Source organism: Vulpes lagopus, chromosome 10 (genome assembly GCF_018345385.1).
Source record: "Vulpes lagopus strain Blue_001 chromosome 10, ASM1834538v1, whole genome shotgun sequence".
In the NCBI taxonomy this organism is placed as follows: Eukaryota; Metazoa; Chordata; class Mammalia; order Carnivora; family Canidae; genus Vulpes; species Vulpes lagopus.
In genome coordinates, this window is record NC_054833.1 from 8,917,927 (window position 1) to 8,938,730 (window position 20,804).

The 20,804-nt window shown below is 40.6% G+C and overlaps 1 protein-coding gene, 1 long non-coding RNA gene and 1 pseudogene across 3 annotated transcripts in view; 2 read left to right on the forward strand and 1 right to left on the reverse strand.

Moving 5' to 3' along the window:
* The first annotated feature begins 1,169 nt into the window (after window positions 1–1,169).
* LOC121500582 lies at window positions 1,170–1,608 on the forward strand (annotated as a pseudogene).
* Window positions 1,609–3,931: 2,323 nt separating this feature from the next.
* On the forward strand, window positions 3,932–9,429 carry LOC121500583. The gene is made up of 3 exons (XR_005990418.1): window positions 3,932–3,964; window positions 6,979–7,014; window positions 8,817–9,429. It is a non-coding gene; the product is annotated as an uncharacterized LOC121500583 (long non-coding RNA).
* Window positions 9,430–10,932: 1,503 nt separating this feature from the next.
* RNF144B (ring finger protein 144B) overlaps window positions 10,933–20,804 on the reverse strand; it is a 78,226-nt gene continuing 68,354 nt past the window's right edge. For both annotated transcript variants that reach the window (XM_041770944.1, XM_041770945.1), the window contains exons 7-8: window positions 17,855–17,944; window positions 10,933–16,682 (exon numbers count right to left, since the gene is read on the reverse strand). In XM_041770944.1, the coding sequence (XP_041626878.1) occupies window positions 16,542–16,682; window positions 17,855–17,944 (231 nt within the window). In that variant the 3' untranslated portion in view covers window positions 10,933–16,541. The remainder of the gene's footprint in view (window positions 16,683–17,854; window positions 17,945–20,804) is intronic.

The window sequence follows — 20,804 nt, forward strand, 5'->3', positions numbered from 1 at the left end:
CAGTGGTTCACTTTGGGCAATACTTCCAGGTCATTTCGTTCTTCCAGGGGTGAATTCCTGTTCCTACACCAGCTGAGGATGTTTGTGTGGAAATATTTGAGAAATACCCTGTAGATTATGAATGGGCAATAAGGAAAGAGTACAATCATTTCCCTTTGTTCCCCCCATCATTTTTTCCATCTTAAGATGCAATCAATACACATTTAAAAAATATTTTATTTATTAGAGAGAGAGAAAGTGCACACAGGCAAGAGGAGCAGCAGAGGAAGAAGCAGGCTCCTGGATGAGCAGGGAGCCCAGTGCAGGGCTCAATCCCAGGACCCTGAGGTCATGACCTGAGCCCAAGGCACCTGCTTAAAACTGACTGAGCGCCTCCCCAGGCACCCACACACATTTTTTTTTTCATTAAAATGGGTAAGAGAAATTAAGTCTGCAGATTTTTTTCAACTTTTTGTTTTACTTACTTGGTTATGTCACCAGCTAGACCCCAAAACCTGACCTTCACCGCCCACCTGCTTATATTCACCCACCTTTGTCCCACATCTTTCCTTAAGCTCTTCTTTCCAGCTTTTCTCTGAACTCAGGCAGATGGAAAGAGAAGCCACCCTTCCAGCCACAGCTACTGCCCTGACCCAACCTCCAGCCAGCCAAGACCACCCAGACCAGTATGAGCAGAACCCCTGACCTGCTCCTGGGCAGATGCACCAGGGAGTGACCAATAACGACCTTTACTTCATTATAATTCTAAAATCTCCAGCCAATGAGGAGCACAAGCCTCATTTACATAATGCACAATGGATGTAGAAGCATCTTTCCTTAAGGTACATGCACAACCTATGCCCACCTCTACATTTGATGACAAGGCTTCCCTAACTAAATAGTCACCCTAACCCTCAATAAAAGGAACTCATCCGCCCTTGTTCAGGGAGTTACAGCTTTGGAAGTTATTCTGGGTAATCTTATTTGCTGCAAATAAAGTTTTCTTTGTGGGACACTTCCACCTGTTGTGTATCTGTGAGTCACCAAGGAGGGAACTCACATTGGTTCGTTGGGTTACAGTTTGATATATTTGTGACATCTAATATAAACATTAGAAATAAGTTTAGTATGACTACTCTGAAAAATGTTACTCTTAAAAAAAAATGTTACTCTTAGCTGAGGGTCACATTGAGCTGCGAGGTGCTGCAGGGGTGTCTTTAGAGTCAGCACCATGGCAGAAGACATCAGGTCCAAAATCAAGAACTACCTGACTCCCCCTTTTGACAGCCACTTCCCCAACCAGAACCAGACTAGGAACTGCTGGCAGAACTACCTGGACTTCCACCACTGTGAGAAGGCAATGACTGCTAAAAGGGGTGATGTCTCCATGTGCAAATGTACCGGCGTGTGTACAAGTCCCTCTGCCCCATATCCTGGGTGTCGGCCTGGGATGACTGCCGGACAGAAGGCACATTTTCTGGGAAGATCTGAACTGGCTCCACCCACCTCTCCTCTGTCCTCCATCCTTTTCCCAGGGTGGTGAAGGGGGACCTGGGTACATGGTGATCCCCACCCTGGGATCCTGAATCATGGCTTAACTAATAATAAATACTCGTTGGAAAAGTGTAAGACTGTGTATGTGTAAAAGAACTGGGTGATCAGGCAAGAAGCTGGGATGGGAATTAATACCTTGAGCAATAAGAGGGACTCAGGGGGATTGTTTTTTTCTTTTTTTGCTTTGTTTTATATTACTAAGCTGATCATCTTCTCTATACCAGACAGTATAGTGAGTGATTATAGCCTCAGGCCCCTGTATGTACAAAAATTTATCTGTATGTTCCCCTTTATTATCTATACAATTTCAAAAAAACTTTTCTTATGTAATTTTTGAACCACATGGAAATAGTATAATAAAAATTGGGGATCCTTGGGTGGCTCAGTGGTTTAGTGCCTGCCTTCAGCCCACGACATGAACTTAGAGTCCCGGTATCGAGTCCCACATCAGGCTCCCTGCATGGAGCCTGCTTCTCCCTCTGCCTGTGTCTCTGCCTCCCTCTCTCTGTCTCTCATGAATAAATAAATAAATAAAATCTTTAAAAATATTAAAAATAAAATTGTGTACCCCCCCCCAAAAAATGTTACTCTTAAATGTTAAAAGCCCTAAGTGGGAATATTTTTTCACAAAAGAGAGCAATTCTCAGTTAAGAACAGGTTATTGTGGGTTTCAAGCAATCCATGGAAAAATAAACACATTTTGGTTCGAAAATTAAAAAAAAAAAACACTTTTTAAGCACTTAAAGATATTTATGTAACTTTCTAATTCTTAATTTACTGTTTGAAATCTGGAAGTAGTTTTGTGTTTTACTTTTGAAAGTAAAATTTGTTATTTAGCCTGAATAAAAATTTCATTGTACCTAAGTAGATGTAGATGTGCCAGTTTTCCACCTAGGTTTTTACTACTCACACACAGACACACACACACACACACACACACACACACACACATTGTCACATACTATCCTATCCATTAACACATATACATATATACCTTCAATTTAACTCAATTGATAGAACATGCAATGTGTTGAGAACAATATTGAGAAATATTGAGAACAATTAATCAACAGCAAGCAACTAAATGTTAAAAAGAATCCTCAGACTGACACATTCAGAATAGATAATCCACAATGTGCTTCGAATAAGGATATTGAGGCTCTGACATCTCTACTATAAAAACTAGAAGAAACATGTCCCTGGAAATTCCCCAAGCAACTTTTGCTGTAAGTCTTTTCAGCCACCGAAAGCTGTAAACAAACCATGAAGTTCAACTTGTTCTTTAAATTTGCTCATCTTAACTGGTAATATTTTTCACACCCTTCTGGAACTATCCATAATTTGATGCCTGGAAGCTGCTTCTGGCAATTACCAGTTCCTTGTCCAATAAGAAGTTCCCTTATGCTAACTACTCTCATGCATATGATCTTTTCCATCTTACACAAAAGGTTAGATTTGAATTGGATTTAGAAAACAGTCACTTCGAATTGTCCAGATGAGGAAAAGGGAGCCAAAATAACTTGTACAGTGTCCAAAGCCATGAGGGACTAGAAGAGCTCTCACACTTCCCTCTACTTGTTCATCTCTACTCAGAAGAATGGCTGTTCTAGCTTAAAACTTAAAACATCTGCTCAGGGTCTGATTGCTGCACTGGGTGGGAGAGGGGAAGAGGGGACGATCTTGATTTCTGGTGAGGATCTCTCAACAACACACAGCAACTGGTTAACTCAAATCCCTTGCTTTAGTGGTCTGACTTGAATGGAAACACCATCCCGTACTTAAAACCAGCTCTCGCAAGGCTTTGTTCCTTCTGAAAGCAACACGAGATTCAGTCTAATCTTGAGTCTTCTGAAGCTTTGATGAAAAAGATGAGATTGGGTTTTCTTCTAAGTCCATTTGGGAAAACCGGTATCCTATAAAGACTCAGTGGGCCTCCCATCCAGAAGAAGGATTGCAGCTCACACCTTGGCCACCCTAGGTCAACTGAAACTTTAGACCAACAGTCCCCTTGTAGGAAAGCTAGGTATTGTTCTTAACTCTTCCCTGAGTTCATGAATTCTTCAGCTGATGACAGCATCATGTCTGTGAAGTGTTGACCTCACAAAGCAGAGAAACCAAACAACAGAAAGCTAAACTGCCCATCGAGAATGACCAACATAAGCAGGTTCCCATTTGTCACTTTCAGGGAAATCAGAGATGGAGCAGAAGAGAAAGTCAAAGAGATCTGGAATATGAAGAGAACTTGGGTTAACATAAAATGCAAACAGAAACCAGCCTTGAAAATTCCCCCAAGCAGACAAAACCAGTTGAGTCATACAAACAAAGCTTAATTTAGCTTATTTTGCAAGGCTCACTTGACCTGGGTCATTTCTTGCTTGTGCCTCTGAAAATCCTAAGCAAAACTCAAACGGTTTCCCGAGGTTGATGTGAGGTAATCAGTGCTAATTTCCTATCATTTAAGAAAATTCTAATATTCTAATCAATCCCTGCTTTCTCACTATATAAGCTGCTTTATCACAATCTCTGCTGAGCCTCATTCCATATTTTAATCTGAATGTTTCTTGTTTACAAACTGTCTTTTTTGGTGTATGCACAGTAATCTCTTACTCATGTCTACTTTGGCGATTCAGTGGCTTTACTTCTGTTATTTCTGAACTTTTGCCATTCCATGGCATGAGAAGTGAGATCCAAAAAAGACCCCCAATGAGTCTGAGGACAGCAAGCAAATGGATGCTGGTACCCAGAGAGCCCACAAGCTCACTGCTTTCTCATCAACCCTGAAATTTGAAGGTCTCTCTTGGACCTAAGCTCCTCTGTCTTTGCATTCTGAGCCTCCCCCTGTACTGTGCATGCTTGCTTTCTGATTTTGTTTGTTAAAGCTTCTTGGGAAGTCATTCTATTCTGTTCAAAAGTAGGGGAAACGCAATTGCCTGTGTTTTTTAATAGCTGTTGGAAAACAGGGATCCTCATAGTTAAAACTTCGTAGGTTATCTTTTTTTTTTTTTTAAGTGTACTTGAGAGAGAGAGAGAGAGACAGCACAAGCAGGGTGGGGGTTAGCAGAGGGAGATGGGAGATGGAGAAGCAGGTTCCTGCTGAGCAGGAAGCCTGACCAGGTGGGGCTCAATCCCAGGACCCTGAGATCATGACCCGAGCTAAAGGCAGATGCTTCACCCACTGAACCACCCATGTACCCCCATAGGGTATCTAAAGACAGAGATGGGTTCCAGTTGCCCTATGGACCAGGCTTTTTGGGAAATGAGTGAACTTTTGAAATTGTAGTGGCTATTTTGGGGAATCGAACTCAGATAAATCCACCATAAGGGACATCCTTAAAAGAAAGGATTCCAAACCTCTCAGGGACAATGAAATACATTCTCTGATTGGTGTAGAGAAGTTTCTAAAAGATAAAGTGACTCCAAAAATAGCTCTAAAGCCTTACAGCATGAAAATAAATAAATAAAATAAAACCTTATAGCATACAAATAAAAATATTTAATTAAAAAAAAAGAAACTTTGGTCATCTGAGCAAGTAACCTTAACTTAGTTCATCTGTTAGAACATAATTTGGCTACAACTGTTCTTTTGAGTTTTATCCCTGAGTCATGGCTAAAACTTTTTAAACAAAACCCATAAGATCTCTGTTTGTATCTTTTGTATGTTTATGTATGTGTATGTATGTGTGTTATAGATATGATATTTTTCTACCTCCAGATGATTTTGCCAAAGTGTATTTGTGCGGAGCTCTACTTAGCGGTTTAAAGAAAATTAGGTGTTAATATGAATCAAGTATATTCTTAGAAATACAGAAACTAGCCTAAATGATTTTCAAGTTCACATGATCTGAGATAATCTTTGATAAATAAAAGCTATTTTAAGTTTGTTGGTTTCATAAAGCGGGTGTGTCTTCAAAATTTGTCAACATGAAAAATATCATAAGATAATGGTCAACTGTTTAATGTCTAATCCAAACCTAATTGTAAAAGCAAGTTATTAAATAAATGTAAATAGGAAAATTTTCTAAGTTGGACTAAATAATAGATATTTATTGAATATGTAAGTCATTTAAAAATAAGATAAGCATTAAATGACAAACATGTGTATTTTACTTTGGGCTTTTAATTTTTTATAGAGAGACAAGAGATATTTAGGTTTATTAGTAAACATGTGTTATGCTACATTGAAAAAAATTTTTTTAAGATTATTTATCTGAGGGAGACAGGGAAGGGGCAGAGGGAGAAGGAGAAAGCCTCAGACTCCCCACTGAGTACAGAGCCTGAGGTGGGGCTGGATCCCAGGACCCTGAGATCCTGACCTGAGAGGAAATCAGGCATCAGACACTTACCTACTAAGCCACACAGGTGTCCTGAAATTTTTATTTTAAAGAAGAACACACTTCTAGAAATTATGAAATGTATTTACAAATTGCTACTCCAATACAGGATGCTTATATATGATAGCTCACAATTGCTTGCTTCTGAGGTTTCTCTGGAAAGATAACTAAGATTACTAAAGATTACTAAGAGTTAAAATTTATAATCCATATGTAAAAATAAAATGCTAGAAATAATAAAAATGAATGAAAACAATGTATGTGAAGAGTAGATTAGGAAAATAGATTTTTTTTTTTTAAATGAGGAAAGGCCTGAAGGACATGAGGGAGGTTGGTTAGTTGGTTTTTGGTGAAGAAAACGGAAAGCAATTTTGTCCTGAAGTAAAATGATTGTTCCAGAAAAAGAAGAGAAAAAGATACAAAAGTTGAATGGATATGGAAAGTGGTAGAAGGTTTGTGGGAGAGGAATCTTGAGAAAGGAATTTTATGTGTGGTTGAGTCTAAGACTACTAAGCTACAAAAGAAAAAACAAGGAGAGTTTTAATATCAAAAGTACACTGCTGTAAAATTTGAATTTGGTTTTCTGTTTTCTTAGATTATTGATCTGCTCTTAATAAGAATTGTAAGCAAAGTTTTTTCTTTATCTTTAATGTGATCTGCCTAGAAAACAGATTCTGTGTTTTGTCTTTGGCAGGTCTTTGGTTAGTTAAGAAAACTGAGTCTTCTCTATTAAAAGAGTTAATATTTTTTTACAACTATGTAACTTTTTGTACATGTTAAATTTGATGGAAAATAAATAAGAGGTGATGCTAAACTTTCTATAGGGGATATTTGTATGAAATTCCTAAAATCTCACAGGTCTTAGTATAATGATATCAGTTATAATTTTAAAAAGTATGGCACAGAAATAACCACATTCCCTTGTCAATTGCATTATAATGAATTCTCATCAGAACTTTAACCATGGCCACTTTTAAGTCTTTGGCCATTTACAGACAGCTATTGCTTTCATCTTGATTCTTCTCCGAGAGCATTTACATTGAACTATGAACAAAAATACTCCATCTTCAAAGAGATTCATGGAAAAGACCCTGACAAGTACTCTCTAATGCAGGTTTCTGAGAACTTGAGGATCATGACACCAAACTGGGTAAGAATTTCTAAAACTTGAGGGATCCCTGGGTGGCTCAGTGGTTTGGCGCCTACCTTTGGCCCAGGGCATGATCCTGGAGTCCCGGGATCGAGTCCTATATCGGGCTCCCTGCATGGAGCCTGCTTCTCCCTCTGCCTCTGTGTGTGTGTGTGTGTATGTGTGTCTTTCATGAATGAATAAATAAAATCTTTAAAAAAAAAAAAAAGAAAGAATTTCTAAAACTCTGATGGAAAACTGATTGATTCAGAAAGCTGCTAACCCAAGAAGCAAAGCAGGAATCATTACGAGGGACTGAATGACCTGATGAAGATAGTTCTAACATTTTTAAAAAGATTTTATTTATTTATTCATGAGAGACAGAGAGAGTCAGAGACACAGGCAGAGGGAGAAGTAGGCTCCCTGTGGGGAGCCTGATGTGGGACTCGATCCCAGGATCACGCCCTGAGCCAAAGGCAGACACTCAACCCCTGAGCCACCCAGGCCCCCCAATGGTTATAACTTTTTATGATTTCATTTAAAACACTGCTAGTTCTTTAGCATTTTGTTTTCAAGATTTAAAGGACCCCTTTCCTCTTTTAAGCTCTCTGTAATTTACAGCAATTTGGTAGAGTGTATCTTTGCAACAAAGCTTGAAACGTTTATGTCTTTCTCCCTACTTGATCCCTCCAGCATTCAGAAACTCTTATAAAATGTTCTTACTTTCATGACACTATATGTGCTTGCATAAGTTCAGTAAGAATCTGTTTTCCTTGAACAAGGCCTTGGCTCGGCTTCCTAGCCTCAAGAGACTTGAAAGTCCAGTCTGAGGATTCCTTATGAAAAGCTCCAGCAAAGCAGGTTTAAAAGAGCCTATGTGGTCAATCACTATGCTTACTGCGGTTATATAAATAATCAGGACAAGTTTATTGAAACTAGACTTAATTTTCCGACAGATAAGACTTACTACTGTGGTTATCTTTGATGAAAATGAAGATGATTTATAGAGAAAAGTTATCTGATATTTATGGATATCAAATTTGGAGTGGCTCATTGTCTTTGAGGTTTTATGTTCTACCTATAAACTGGGCTGAACTCTGAATTTTCCTAGTTTCTCCCAACATTTGGCTAGAGCTTTCCAAGAGCTAACATTTCCAGTTTTCTCCCACTCTTTTATTTTGGAATTGCTATGGAATTAAAACTGCCCTTTCCCAGAAACCATGGACACTAAAGCTGGGCTACTTGATAAAAACTTTAGAGACAGCTCATGGGTGGGGACAATCTTCATGCCTGTTGCAATGTGGCCACTCAGAAAAATCATCCAAAACATTTACATTGCAAACCTGAAAATCAGACAGATCACCACTGTCTGCCCCTGCTCCATCTGAAGATGCTTACAACCCAACGTCCAGAAGTCTTCTCAATAGGTTGCCCTCTGAACTCGGGAACCAGTTTTATAATTTGCTTGAACTATTAACCTTGGTTTGCCTTTTATTTCCATAGAAATGGCTCTCATTAAATTACCTGGTTGCTCACATCATATAGAAGCCTAATTTAGGTGGAAGCCCACCTGCAGTACCACCTCTTAAAACAAAACATCCTCATGTTCATCCTGTCCTAAGTAATCATGAGGACATGTGACTGCTAATACATTGCGTTGTGCCTATGTGAGTTAAGTTCAAAAATTATAACCCATTTGAATTATTTAATTGGCCAAAGCTTGGCTCCTGGGAACCTCTGCTCTAGAAAACTTTTCAATCCTTGACTATTATTCTTTTTACAGTGATCATATCAACGTCTCCAGTCTGTTCTGTATTCTCTAGGGCTTTAAACATCCGTCAGCAGCCACTCACACACCAAATGGTATCCATCAGGATCAGACAACTGGATGAAATCAACAATGACCACAGAAGTGATGAAGATGTTGACTACATCTTGGCCTGATGATGCAACTGCACAAAAACATTGAATGTGTGGATCCTTCAGCCTGACAACATCAACGGTTGTAACAGAGTAACATCATACTGTTGGTAGTACTCTCAGCCTACTGAGAGAATGACCAAAACGGGAGGGGGGGGATTTAAAAAATAAAAATAAATAGAAACCAGTCTTGAAAAATTCCCTGAATTGCAGTTTAAAACCAGTTGAGTCATACAAACAAGGCTTAATTTAGCTTATTTTGCAAGACTAACTTGACCTGGGTCATTTCTTGCTTATATGTCTGAAAATCATATGCAACACTTGAAACTACCTCCTAAGGTTGATATGAGGCAACCACTGACAAATACATTATCATTTAAGGGAATTTTAATATTCTAACCAATCTCTGTGAAGGATAGACACTGTTTTCTCACCATCTAAGCTGGTTTATAACAACTAACATGGAGGTTCATTCCATATTTTGGCTCAGTGAGTGCTCCTTGTTCACAAATTGTCTTTTTGGTGTGTGCTCAATAAACTTTTACTAATCATTACTTGGGTGATTCATTGGCCTTCTGCTATTTCCGAACTTTGACAACTCAACGCGGCTTGTAGATACACAGGACCACAAGGAAGGCATGAGAAAGAACTGAATTCTGCTTGGAATCAGTGAGCTTGGAAAAGAACTCTGAGCCCCAAATGACAACACCTAGTCAATATGTTGATCTTGAGGGTCAGCATCTGCCTGAGGCTCAGGTCCTGATCTCAGGGTCCTGGGATCAAACCCCGCATTGGGCTCCCTGCTCAGTGGGGGGTCTGCTTCTCCCTCTCTCCCTGCCTGCCATTCCCCGATTGTGCACACACACTCTCTCTCTGTTAAATAAATAACAACTTTAAAGATAAAAATACCTTGATCTTTAGCCAGAGATGCCAAGCAGAGAGCTCAGCTACAGCATGCCAAATTTCTGATGTACAGACACTGAGGTTAATAAATGCATTGTTTCAAGACACTGAAAAAAAAATTAAAATAATGCTAATAGGTCCTGTGCTGGCTCATGAAAGATGTTTCTAGCTTTGCCACTAACCCATCGTGTGACCTTGTGCCATGTCATCTAGCCCCTGAATCTCACCTCTCCTGTCATTGGGGGTAGGGGGACATAATACTACCACTTGCTGGAGTATTATGAAGAGCAAAAGAGACTGTGTTTAAAGTACTTTGCATACATGACATTGTGTAAATGTAAGTTTTTACAGCAAACTCCCCCCACCACCAAAATCATTGTGTTGATAGGAATTTTGCCTTTTTCTCTCCACATAGCTCCCATTTTCATGGAGCAAACAAATTAGATAAATATTTGTCTGCAAAATATTTTTTTATGGAAAAGCAACAAAAAAGAATTTTTTAAACCTAGAAAGATATTATCTGGGGAGGTCATTACTCCCTCGATCCACATTCACAGGCTTGAAATGTATTAGCCCCATCTTCTCCTTTGGGAACAGTGTCTGGCTGAAAACTTGCCACCCACACAGCCACAGCACACACAGTGCAATGGTTCCCTTCCTCACACCTCCTAAAAAGCAATGTCCTTCTGACACTTGTGATCTCATCTGGCCTAAGCCAGGACAATGAAATGACATTGTGGATAAGTGTTTGGGCCTAGACCACACAACCAATCAAGAGCAAAGTGACACCTGGAACTGCAGTTATCTTACAGCTAGCTGGGTGTAGGTCCCCTGATCCTACACCATCTGGACTCCCGGAGTGGGGGTGGGGGGTGGCAGGGAGAATAGAGGACACTGCCTGCTTGTTCTGTGCCAATGGTGACATCAGATTTGCCAACCCTCTCTCGACATTCTGTTCACGTGTCCTCGCAGTGCCAAAGTCCCAGGGCCAGGCTTGAATTCGGGACACATCACAGAGGGCGGTGTGTGGATTTCTGGACTTGTTTGCTTTTGGTTAAACAAACGAGCTTGGCTTCAAAAATTAAGTCCAGACTGATCAATAATCAGAAGTCGAGAAAAATTTCACATTCATTTTATTTGGAGGCATTCAATAGCATTAATGTTAACCACCCACCCATTCCTCCAAAAGAAGATCACACTCCTTTGATCACACTAGATCATTAAGGAACTACAAATGGCGAACATCAGACTTCATTCTCATCTGAAGTCTGAATTCAGTTTCAACATATAAAAAAAAGGGGGGGGGACTGATAAAATTGTATTGATAAAATTGAAAAACATAGAGGCAGAACATGGAATTCAAAGCAGAACTTCTTTAAACACATTAGGAATTCATTCAATAAATTCATTATTTAGTGCCCCATTTCTTGCTTTTGAAACTGCCAATTGAAGGATTGATTTAAAGACTGGCCACAAATACACAAGCTGGTTGTGTTAAAAGGAAAAGATTTGGATTTAACAATTGCTCTGAGTGTTGACTGTAAACATTAAAGGAACCTGTGAGAATATACTTTATATTGTGGAGAAGAGACAAATGTGTTGGCTTCTGAAATAAGGACATGGACCCACCTGTAATTCTAGTTCCATTGTTTGGAAGACACACACCACAGAGTGATTTCTTCTCCTCCTCCTCAACCAGGGAGTGACTGGGATTGACCTTAGGGGAGGCCATCTGCTCCAGTCACATCAAAACACAGATTCTAAATGATTATTTGAAATAACAAATTATTCTTACATATACCTCCACCGATACAGATCATTGAGAGGGGAGTTCATGCTCTTGGCACTCACAGATACAGGATTGAGGCAGGATCAGAATTCCCAACTAATGAAAGCGTGAAAGTATTCTGAAGGAGTCTCATATTCTTTTTTCTGGCTGCCACTCATCAGTCGTGTCACCCTTGGCAAGATAGGAACATAAAACCACTGCTTTCTCTATGAAATAGATATAATATCTACTCCATTTATCTCATGTGATTGTTCTCAAAAGTTCTTTAAAAAACATATGTAAAAATATATGTCAAACATTGTAACTGCTATTGAATTATTTGATGAAGTTCATTTCTTTCTCATAACATGGAGCGGGATACTATCTTTAGGGTCAAAACATACATTATCTAACAAATGAAAATAACTGAATTTCAGAGAAACCTGATTATAATTTTCCTTCAGATTCACTAGGCTCATGATTTACATGGCACGGAGTTTGCCAGTTGGGCACTGATTAAAATCATTGCTGTATAAAATGGTTCACTCAATAATTCTTCGGGGATGCAAACTCAAGTTTAGCAAACAATGACACTTAAAAAATGAAATAATGTTGACATTCTAGGAAATGATTAAGCAAAATAAGAAGCCATACCCAAAAAATCTTTTAATATGATCTTATTGATTTCCTCAAAACTGAGTGATGAGACTACAGAATTTGAATCGGAAGGTCAATCCTAGATTCAATCAGTATCCTACTGCAGCCAGATAATGGTCAATGAAGAGGAACCAACACAAGAAGATAGGAATGTGAGCTTTCAGTTTTGCAGAAACACAAGTTCTAGTTGGTAACCAACTTACTAGGCATTCAACCTTTGGTGAGTCCTGCTTTGAATACTAATCAAATGGAAATGACCTTAACACTCATGTAATTCCCTTAACTTTCTTAACCAGGAAATTAACATTCCTCCAACAGACTTGTGGAAGGTTAGAACTGGCCATAGACAGCACGTAGTCCAACCCTCATTTTAGAGAACTAATGGCTTTGATGCCTGGCAGCATTTTTTATTAGAATGATCAAAGACCTCAGTTATTGGTTACTTCTCTGGATAAGGACCAATGCCTGTGCGCTGACCGTGTGGAATATCGTACACACAACACAAATGCCTGCAACAAGTGAAGGCATTATACTTCCTCTCATTTTTTTTTAAGAAATAAGATAGCAAGAGTTATTTGCATAAATTAGTATCACAGATTTGGGTGCTTTCTGTAAATTCTGAACCTAGGAATTACTAGTGTTTGGGTGGTTCCTGGAGGATAAAATTGAACATGTCTAGAAACATGTAGCACAACAAAGGTTTGCCACGCTTGCTTTCCTCCTCTGCATTTATTGGGGCTACAGAGACTAAAACAGCTATTTCCCTCTCAAATAATCAGAAAAAAAATACAATACAACAGCAATTTCTTAAATACATAACAAAACTTTCTGGATCTTGAATCAACATGAGATGTAACAGCCTACAGATATCATTTGACAGCTTTATAAAATGTCATTCATCTAAGGCATTAAGAAATTGTCTTCAGAGTGACACATATATACACGGTTCTATATACATAAAGGCATCCATTCATGAACAGAAAGTCAAGCACTGTGTAGAGAAGGGTTAAATAACACATATTTAGATTCTGAATAGTTTTTAAGAGACAATTTGGGGTTCCAAGAAACAGTGATTTACATTCACATAAACATGTAGATTTTCAAATCTAGATAGGTAAAGTTTTCATGATGAAGGATACATGAAAATCCACACTGTGAATTCTTTGTTTTTCAAAGGCTTCTTTATCAAAATTGAGATTTCAAGTCCAGAGCAAACACCCATTGTGTGAACAAACAGAATGCACACGATTCCACGATCTGCTTCCACAGGCCTTTCCCCTTCGTCTCCCTACCCCATAACAAGAAAAAAAATTCCCAGGAGGGTCAGCAGCTAGCTGTTGTGCCCTTATATCTGCTAGTGTTTCTGGATGAGGGGTGGGAAACGGGGGTGGGGTGGGGTATTACATCCAGATTACAATCTAGTGAAGGAGTCTCGATTTCTATTTCAAATAGACTATATGCTCCAAGAACAAAGATTTTTGCCATGACATCCAAACATCATCACGTAGAACCATATTTCTTCCTAGGACAGAAAAAGGATCACTAGGAGAAGATAGGGCTGACATACAGAGGAAGGAGACAGGTTGAACTCTCTCCCTGGCCAATTATCTCAAAAGAAAACATCAATCTCTATTACCCAAGTTGTTGGCTATCTCCTTTGTAAACAAAGTTTCTACCTCAGCTTACATCTTGTCCTTTGATGGACCAGAGACATATAGGTTAGACCCACTAACCTGTTCCTGTTGATGCTGACAATCTTACACAGGCCAATTCATGTGCTACAGAAGGAAGAAGTTACGATTTTCCAGGCACTTTTCAACATTTAAAAACTTAAATCCAGTTGTTTAAAGTCTGCTTCACAATCAACACCCTATTCCCTATCCTCTACAAATAAGTAGCTGATTCTGTTACAGTACCTTTATGAGAAGACAAGTTCCTTCAGTTTTGCCAAGGAAACAGTATGGATGTCTTTCTCTATCTTTAACTCTAAATTTAGGACCTCCGCCTCTGATAACACAGGATTTTAGGTTATTCGAAATCAGCCCCTGTTCAAAGATTCTTTGCGGAATCAAGGTCAGAGAGTTCACTCTTGCCAGAGTACATTGCCACAACAGACATTCTTGATAGAAAAATTCAATTTCAGCTGAATCCCTGCGATCCCCTGAGCAGTTATAAATGCCCTTTGCTATACTGAGGCAGTGTTAAGACAAAGCAACTTATTCAAACTTATGTACAACTTATATTTATACTAATATGAAATACATCGATAGAAGAGGGTATTCTTGTTCTGAAGTGTTTAGAGTTTCAAAGGAAAATAAAGACACTTAAGATTGAGAAATTTCTGAAACATGATTAAAAATGTTTTTGGTTGGTTGCCATTCAAAAGTTTTCCCAGAGTTCTCATCTAAGTCCTATACAAATGGTAAATAAAAATGTATACGACCAAGAGATGTACTATACATATATCAGATATCATTATGTACGTGTGAACCAAAGTTCCTTAAGTATACACATCCCCACTTAGGATACATTCCGTTACATCGGCAAAGCATCATTCTTTATTAATAGATCCAGGATAGCAGCAATTTCATAACCTAGTTACCCAGTTACCTCGGGAAAAGACGATGGGTTCGGACAGTCCCTGATGCAGTGCTGCTAGTTTCAAGGAGAACGCCCTATGAGCATTCTACATGGTCTCCTGAAGCACCAGGCTACGTTGCTAATGGCAATTATGTAATCCTGTCATTGGAGAAAAAGTTATTGTCTTTTCAAAACCCGTTTATTCAAAATCTGACCAATGGATATGGGAAACATAAGTCGCAATAAGGCAATACCAACCCAAAGCATCTATGATAAAGCATTTACATTTTATCTCTTACATTTTTTGTTGTGTTATCAGTGCTTTGTACACACAGGAAGTATTTGGATTGCCCTGACCAATGCTGAAAGAGCAATACAAACCTTTGCTGAAAGAGCAATACAAACCTTTGCTGAAAAGAGAGCTGCTCTGAGTTATGTCTCAAAATATGTAAATAACTTGATTATCAGTGTTTTTACAGACAGAGATGGCATGACATTGTACTAGGTATTGTTTTCAAAGAGTTATGTTTATGAGTGTAGACCTTTGGGTAAGTTATGAACTTGCAACCAAAATTCACATATATAATATGCAAAAAAACCTTTAGGTTGATTTATAATAAACCATATTAGTCCCAGAAGGAAACACAGAATGGCTTTGAGGAAACATTTATTTTGTGTGTACCACTGGATATACTCAAGCATGCCCAATGGATGGAAATTCTAGGTAGGCAGCAAGTTACACAGATTCATGTACACATGGACTCTGATACTCACTCGTGGTGTGTACTTTTAGGTCCAATTCTCAATGTGCTGGGTGCATGAACACAGAGCTCAGGAAAGGGCTCTGGTACCTATGATGAAGGTTTTTAACCTCTGCCACTCGACCCGTATTTCACATAAAATAATCCTGTAGACCACAGCTACTGGCTGTGGGAATAGAGTTTATCACGTTATCAAAGTTGCTCTTGCCTAAGGAGAGCCACTCAATCAGGCCACATTGTTTTACAGGCTGCAACCCTTTCACACTGGGAAGGGATAACTTCCTGTGCACAGCAGTTTCTCCTGCTTGAAGCTGAGATCATACATGGAGAAACCTATTGTGTTCCTGCCAAGTCACCGTAGGAATGCCGGGAACAGCACACCCAGTAGCCTGCAGAGGCAGCACCGACATATCCACTTCCTAAGATCCGCAGCCTGCTTCGTGGCAATTAGGACAATTTCCCCTTAAAGGGTATTATCCTTTCCCTCCTACAGGGGTGGGGTGGGTTTCTCCCCTGTGGTGGTCAAATCAACACAGACCAGACTCTGGCTGCTCAGTTACGATGCGTGTTGCCAACTATGACAATACATTAATTCTACTGAACGTTCACTCAGGCTCCCCGGATGCGGCTGGAAGTTGGAACAGTCTACTGGGATCCTCTGGAGGATAAAATGATGATGGGTTAGTCCCTTCTCAGCAACCTCAAAGCTTCCCGACATGCTCCGTGGACACAGCCTAGACGGCAGAACTCAGTTGTCTTTACACAGGAACACACCCACCAGGCCGTGGCCTTTTCTGATGCCAAAGGCAGGCAGGCAGGCAGGTGAGTTCAAAGTCTGGACACAGAGGCACTTTCAAAGTTTGGCAAGGAGGAGGCAAGTTCACTAAGTGGGGGCTTGATCACTGTGCTTCTCTTTATAACCCTAGATGTCTGTGGCACATGGACATGAGTGGAGTCCTTTAGGTTGTAGATGGATCGTGCGTCTTCTTCTTGCCCCGACAGGACTTGCAGACACAACAGATTATACACGGGGAAGCCAGGAGCAGCAAGGGTGAAGTCACCAAGGCAATGATGCCCAATCCCACCAGAATCCCCACCACCTGGAAATTTAGAAGAAAAACCTACTTGAGCAGTTAAATCTTCCTATATGGATACTATACCACCTGCTGCAGATTGAATGTTTTATCCGCCCCCCCCCAACACACAAAGATTCATATATTGAAATCCTAATGTCCAGTACAATGATACTTGGAAAGAAGGCCTGTGGGAGGTAATGAAGACATGAAGGTGCAGCCCTTATGATGGGATTAGTGCTCTCCCTTTTAAAAATAGACCTCAGAGAGCTTGCTTCCTGTCCCCGAGTCCAGTACCATGTGAGGACACAGTGAGAAGGCAGCCATCTACAGACCAGGAAAACGGTCCTTGCCACAACCCAAACCACACTGACACCTTCTAGTCTCCAGAACCAGGGGAAATATGTTTCTAATTTTCAAGCCACTCGGTTTATGGTAATTTATTCTAGTACCCTGAGCGAAGACACCACCGCAGGCACATAAAACAGTTCCAATTATAGGAACTTTTGGCCAATGCCCAGCAATGATCTGAACTGGATTTAAACCCAGGAGACAGCGAGGACTAGATTGGAGGCGAGAGGAACAAACTGGACGCTAATTTGAGCTCTGGCACTAGCTCCGTGTAATCCCGAATTGTTGCTGTTGGCTCTCTCTCTACCCGGTCTCCTTGACAGTCTCGTAGGGATGCTAATAACGATTACTAGGCTATTAACACTGACGCCCTTAAAAGGAACGTAGTCTTTAATAAATATGAAACACTATTAAAAATAAACCAGGACTCCCTTTGAACCTGCCACAGAAACACACAATGGCATGTACAGAGGGATCTAAGCCCCAGCAGGGGCTCATAGGATTTTAGAGCACTGACTTTTATAGGAAATACGACTTATGGGGCTTTAGGAAAGTGATTCTACTGTGTTTTTCAAGAGGAAAGAATATCTGCCTTCATTCTGCAGGTCACTGTTAATTACTTGGCTGCTCTGGCGCCCTGCCCCTCTACTTATCCCCAGGGGTATCATCCTCATGAACTAACTTTAGGCAGTTGCTTCATTACTATTCCCTGGCCCTGCCCCCAGAACTCCCCAGAAGCTCCTAGGCTGGGATGTGTAAGTAGAGAACAGGGTGGGGAGAAGGAACAGGTGGGCCTTGTGAGCCATCCCAAGTCAGTGTATCTCACACTCCCTTCAAGGGCAGGGTACCTGTGTTCGGTTCCACATCACTGAGGCTCTCGAGTGGCCCAGCTTATTCCTACATGGCCCTTTGTCATAATGTCTGAGGAAAATGTCATTCTGAAAAACAAAGAGAGGGGTTTCGGTGAGAACGCTGTTTTGAAGTGAGAAATAAATGCTAACCACATTGGATCACCTTGATGGAAGCAGAAGCTCTTTCTGGGAATACAAATTTCAAGGCCACGATCTTAGAATGTACCTCAGTACATTTACAAATCACTGAGTGAAAACAGATCATAACCATCAAGACTCCTGACTGAGTCTAGAAAGGATGAGTGTCCTGAGCACTCATCTTTGAAAGGCGGCTCTAGCCCAGGTGCACCATGGAACGAAGACTAGGAGTGACACAGCCAGCAGGCTGCTGCAAGAAACACATGAGAAAAAACACTAGCAGCTGAGCTGGGAAACACAGATGTGGGGAGACATGGGATCCTAAGAAGGTAATGAACGATGGGAGGAGAAGGAGAAGTAATCGCAGATGAGGGGAAAACCACTGGGCAGAGGCAGGAACCTGGATGAGAGAAATGACAACTGAGAGATGAACTTTGCTGGGAAAATGATGGCCACACCTTCAACACGATGAACTTGAGACACACTTGAGACATCCAAGCAGTACTGATTACAAAAGGCAGCTGATTACACAGGTGAGAATTTGGGGGAAAAGACTTGGGAATCATGTACATAGGGTGGAGAAAAACCGCAGGAGATGACATCACCCAGGGAGAGAGAACAGACTGGCAAAGGGGACGGTGAACATAAAACACGTAAGAATGGGTGAAGGAGGAGGAGCCTGGGGAAGATCAGTAGGGTAAAGCATCCAACTCCTGATTTTGACTCAGGTCATGATCTCAAGGGTCATGAGATAGAGCGCCATACTCTGCACAGAGCCTGCTTAAGATTCTCTCCCTCTCCCCCTGCCCCTCCCCCTTTTTGCTCTCTTACTCTAAAAAGCAGTAAATAAAGATAAAGGATGGGTCGAAGAGGCACCTGGGAAGGAAACTGAGAGGTGGCCTGGAAGGTAGAAGGGAAACCAGAAGAGATGTCATCACTGAAACAGAGCGGGTCAAGATGTCAAAGCAGCAGAGAATCTAGGTAAGAGGAGGACAAATATCCATTGGATTTTACTCAAAAGACGTCACTCAAAGCCTTGGAGAAACACAGTCAAGACTGTGATGATGTGGCAAGCTGAGTGTATTTAAATACTGAAGGTAAGAAAGTGTCAACAAGAGGTGATGATGCTGTTTTGAGGCTTGGCTTCTAAGAGGAGAGAGAGAGAGAATGGGATAAGGGAGAAATGTAGGCTTGAGAATAGTGTGACTCATTTCTAAATGGGATACAACTGAATACACGGAGACGTTAGTGCAACATGAAATCCCAGGAGAGAGGAGAGACAATGGAAGGGTACAAGTCTATGAGGTCCCCAAAGCAGAAGATTAAGAACATTTCATCCTCTGAAACACCAAGAATGAGGACCCAACCCAACACCTCAGCAAAACTCAAAAATCACTTAGGTTTGGTGGCCTGTCTCAGGCTTGGCTCTTGGACAAGCATCCTGCTCCCAGACCCATGCTCTGAAACCTTCCTATAAACAAAGATCAACACCGCCAGCTGACACAGAGCACTTGTCAAGAGAAAAATGTCATTACCAACAAGCCAGTACCCCTGGCTAAAACCAAGAAGATGAGATCTCAAAACACAATGACCAGAAAAAGATGCTTCAATATTTGAAGTCTGTGTATCCAGCCTTCTAACATCTGTACCATTTCAACTCGAGCCCCAGAACAGTCCAAGAAACAGAACAATGTGTTCTTTGCAACACCATACCCCAAACATATTTCAGCCAAAGGATGGAGAGATTTGGGCACACATCTTTATTCCCTTACATCCTTGCCTCTTAAAAAGAACCTCATGGGCTCAGCCTCCTTGTGCGTATGAACCCAATTAATATTCTGGTTAAACCTGAAGGCAAACAGAAAAGAATCTTTTCCTTTGTAAAACATGAGGGGTATGCAATCAGTAAAACCACACCCAGGGTATCACACGTTTGGAATCATGATTGGTCTAATATCACACAGAATTGTAATTCAAGAGGTTATGAGAAACACAATTTAAAAAAAAAAATCAAAAACCTTTCTTTCGACCTGAGCTGCTGAGCTTTTGAAATGTCTAAAATGTCAGTTTTCTTTCCCCCAATTTATACCTCTGCTTGAAACACTGAGATCAGGCTGATTAAAATTCTTACTCACAGATGTCATCTGAAACAACTTACCTCATTTTCAGCTACAAATCACGCAGGTGGTGGCAGCACACACCCCGTATTAACTGCACATGGACTCACCGAGTGTGTGATACTAAAACACCACAACTGCTTATCAAGTTGCAATGAACTAGGCGATTGAAATGACAAGTTGAGTGGGGTGCCAGGTGGCACAGTCGGTGGGGCATTTGACTCTTGATTTCAGCTCAGGTTGTGAGCTCAGTGCCGTGAGATCTGAGCCCTGCACTGAGCTCTCAGCTCTGTGTGGAGTCTCCTTGAGATTCTCTCTCTCTCCTCTCTTACTTTCCCTACCTGTGCACAGGAGCGCATATGTGCATGCACTCTCTCTCTCTAATAAATAAATCTTTTAAAAGGAAATGAGAGAAAATGAGAAAAGAATGTCCACCTCACCATGATGGAGGGCTCACCCTTGATGTGGACATATTTCAATAGTCCAGATTGCCACAACAGGGAGTTATCTATTCCTCTCTGTGACAGCACACGTGTGTTAGAATAAACACGAGCATTGGAGTTAAGACCTGCTGATCAGTCCTTCACACTATTTTTTACCTCTGAGGTCACCATGAGCCTTGGCACGGGACTGAATGAACTGCACCTGAACTGGGCAAGACGTGCTTCATGAATGGTGAGGGGAAAGGTTCA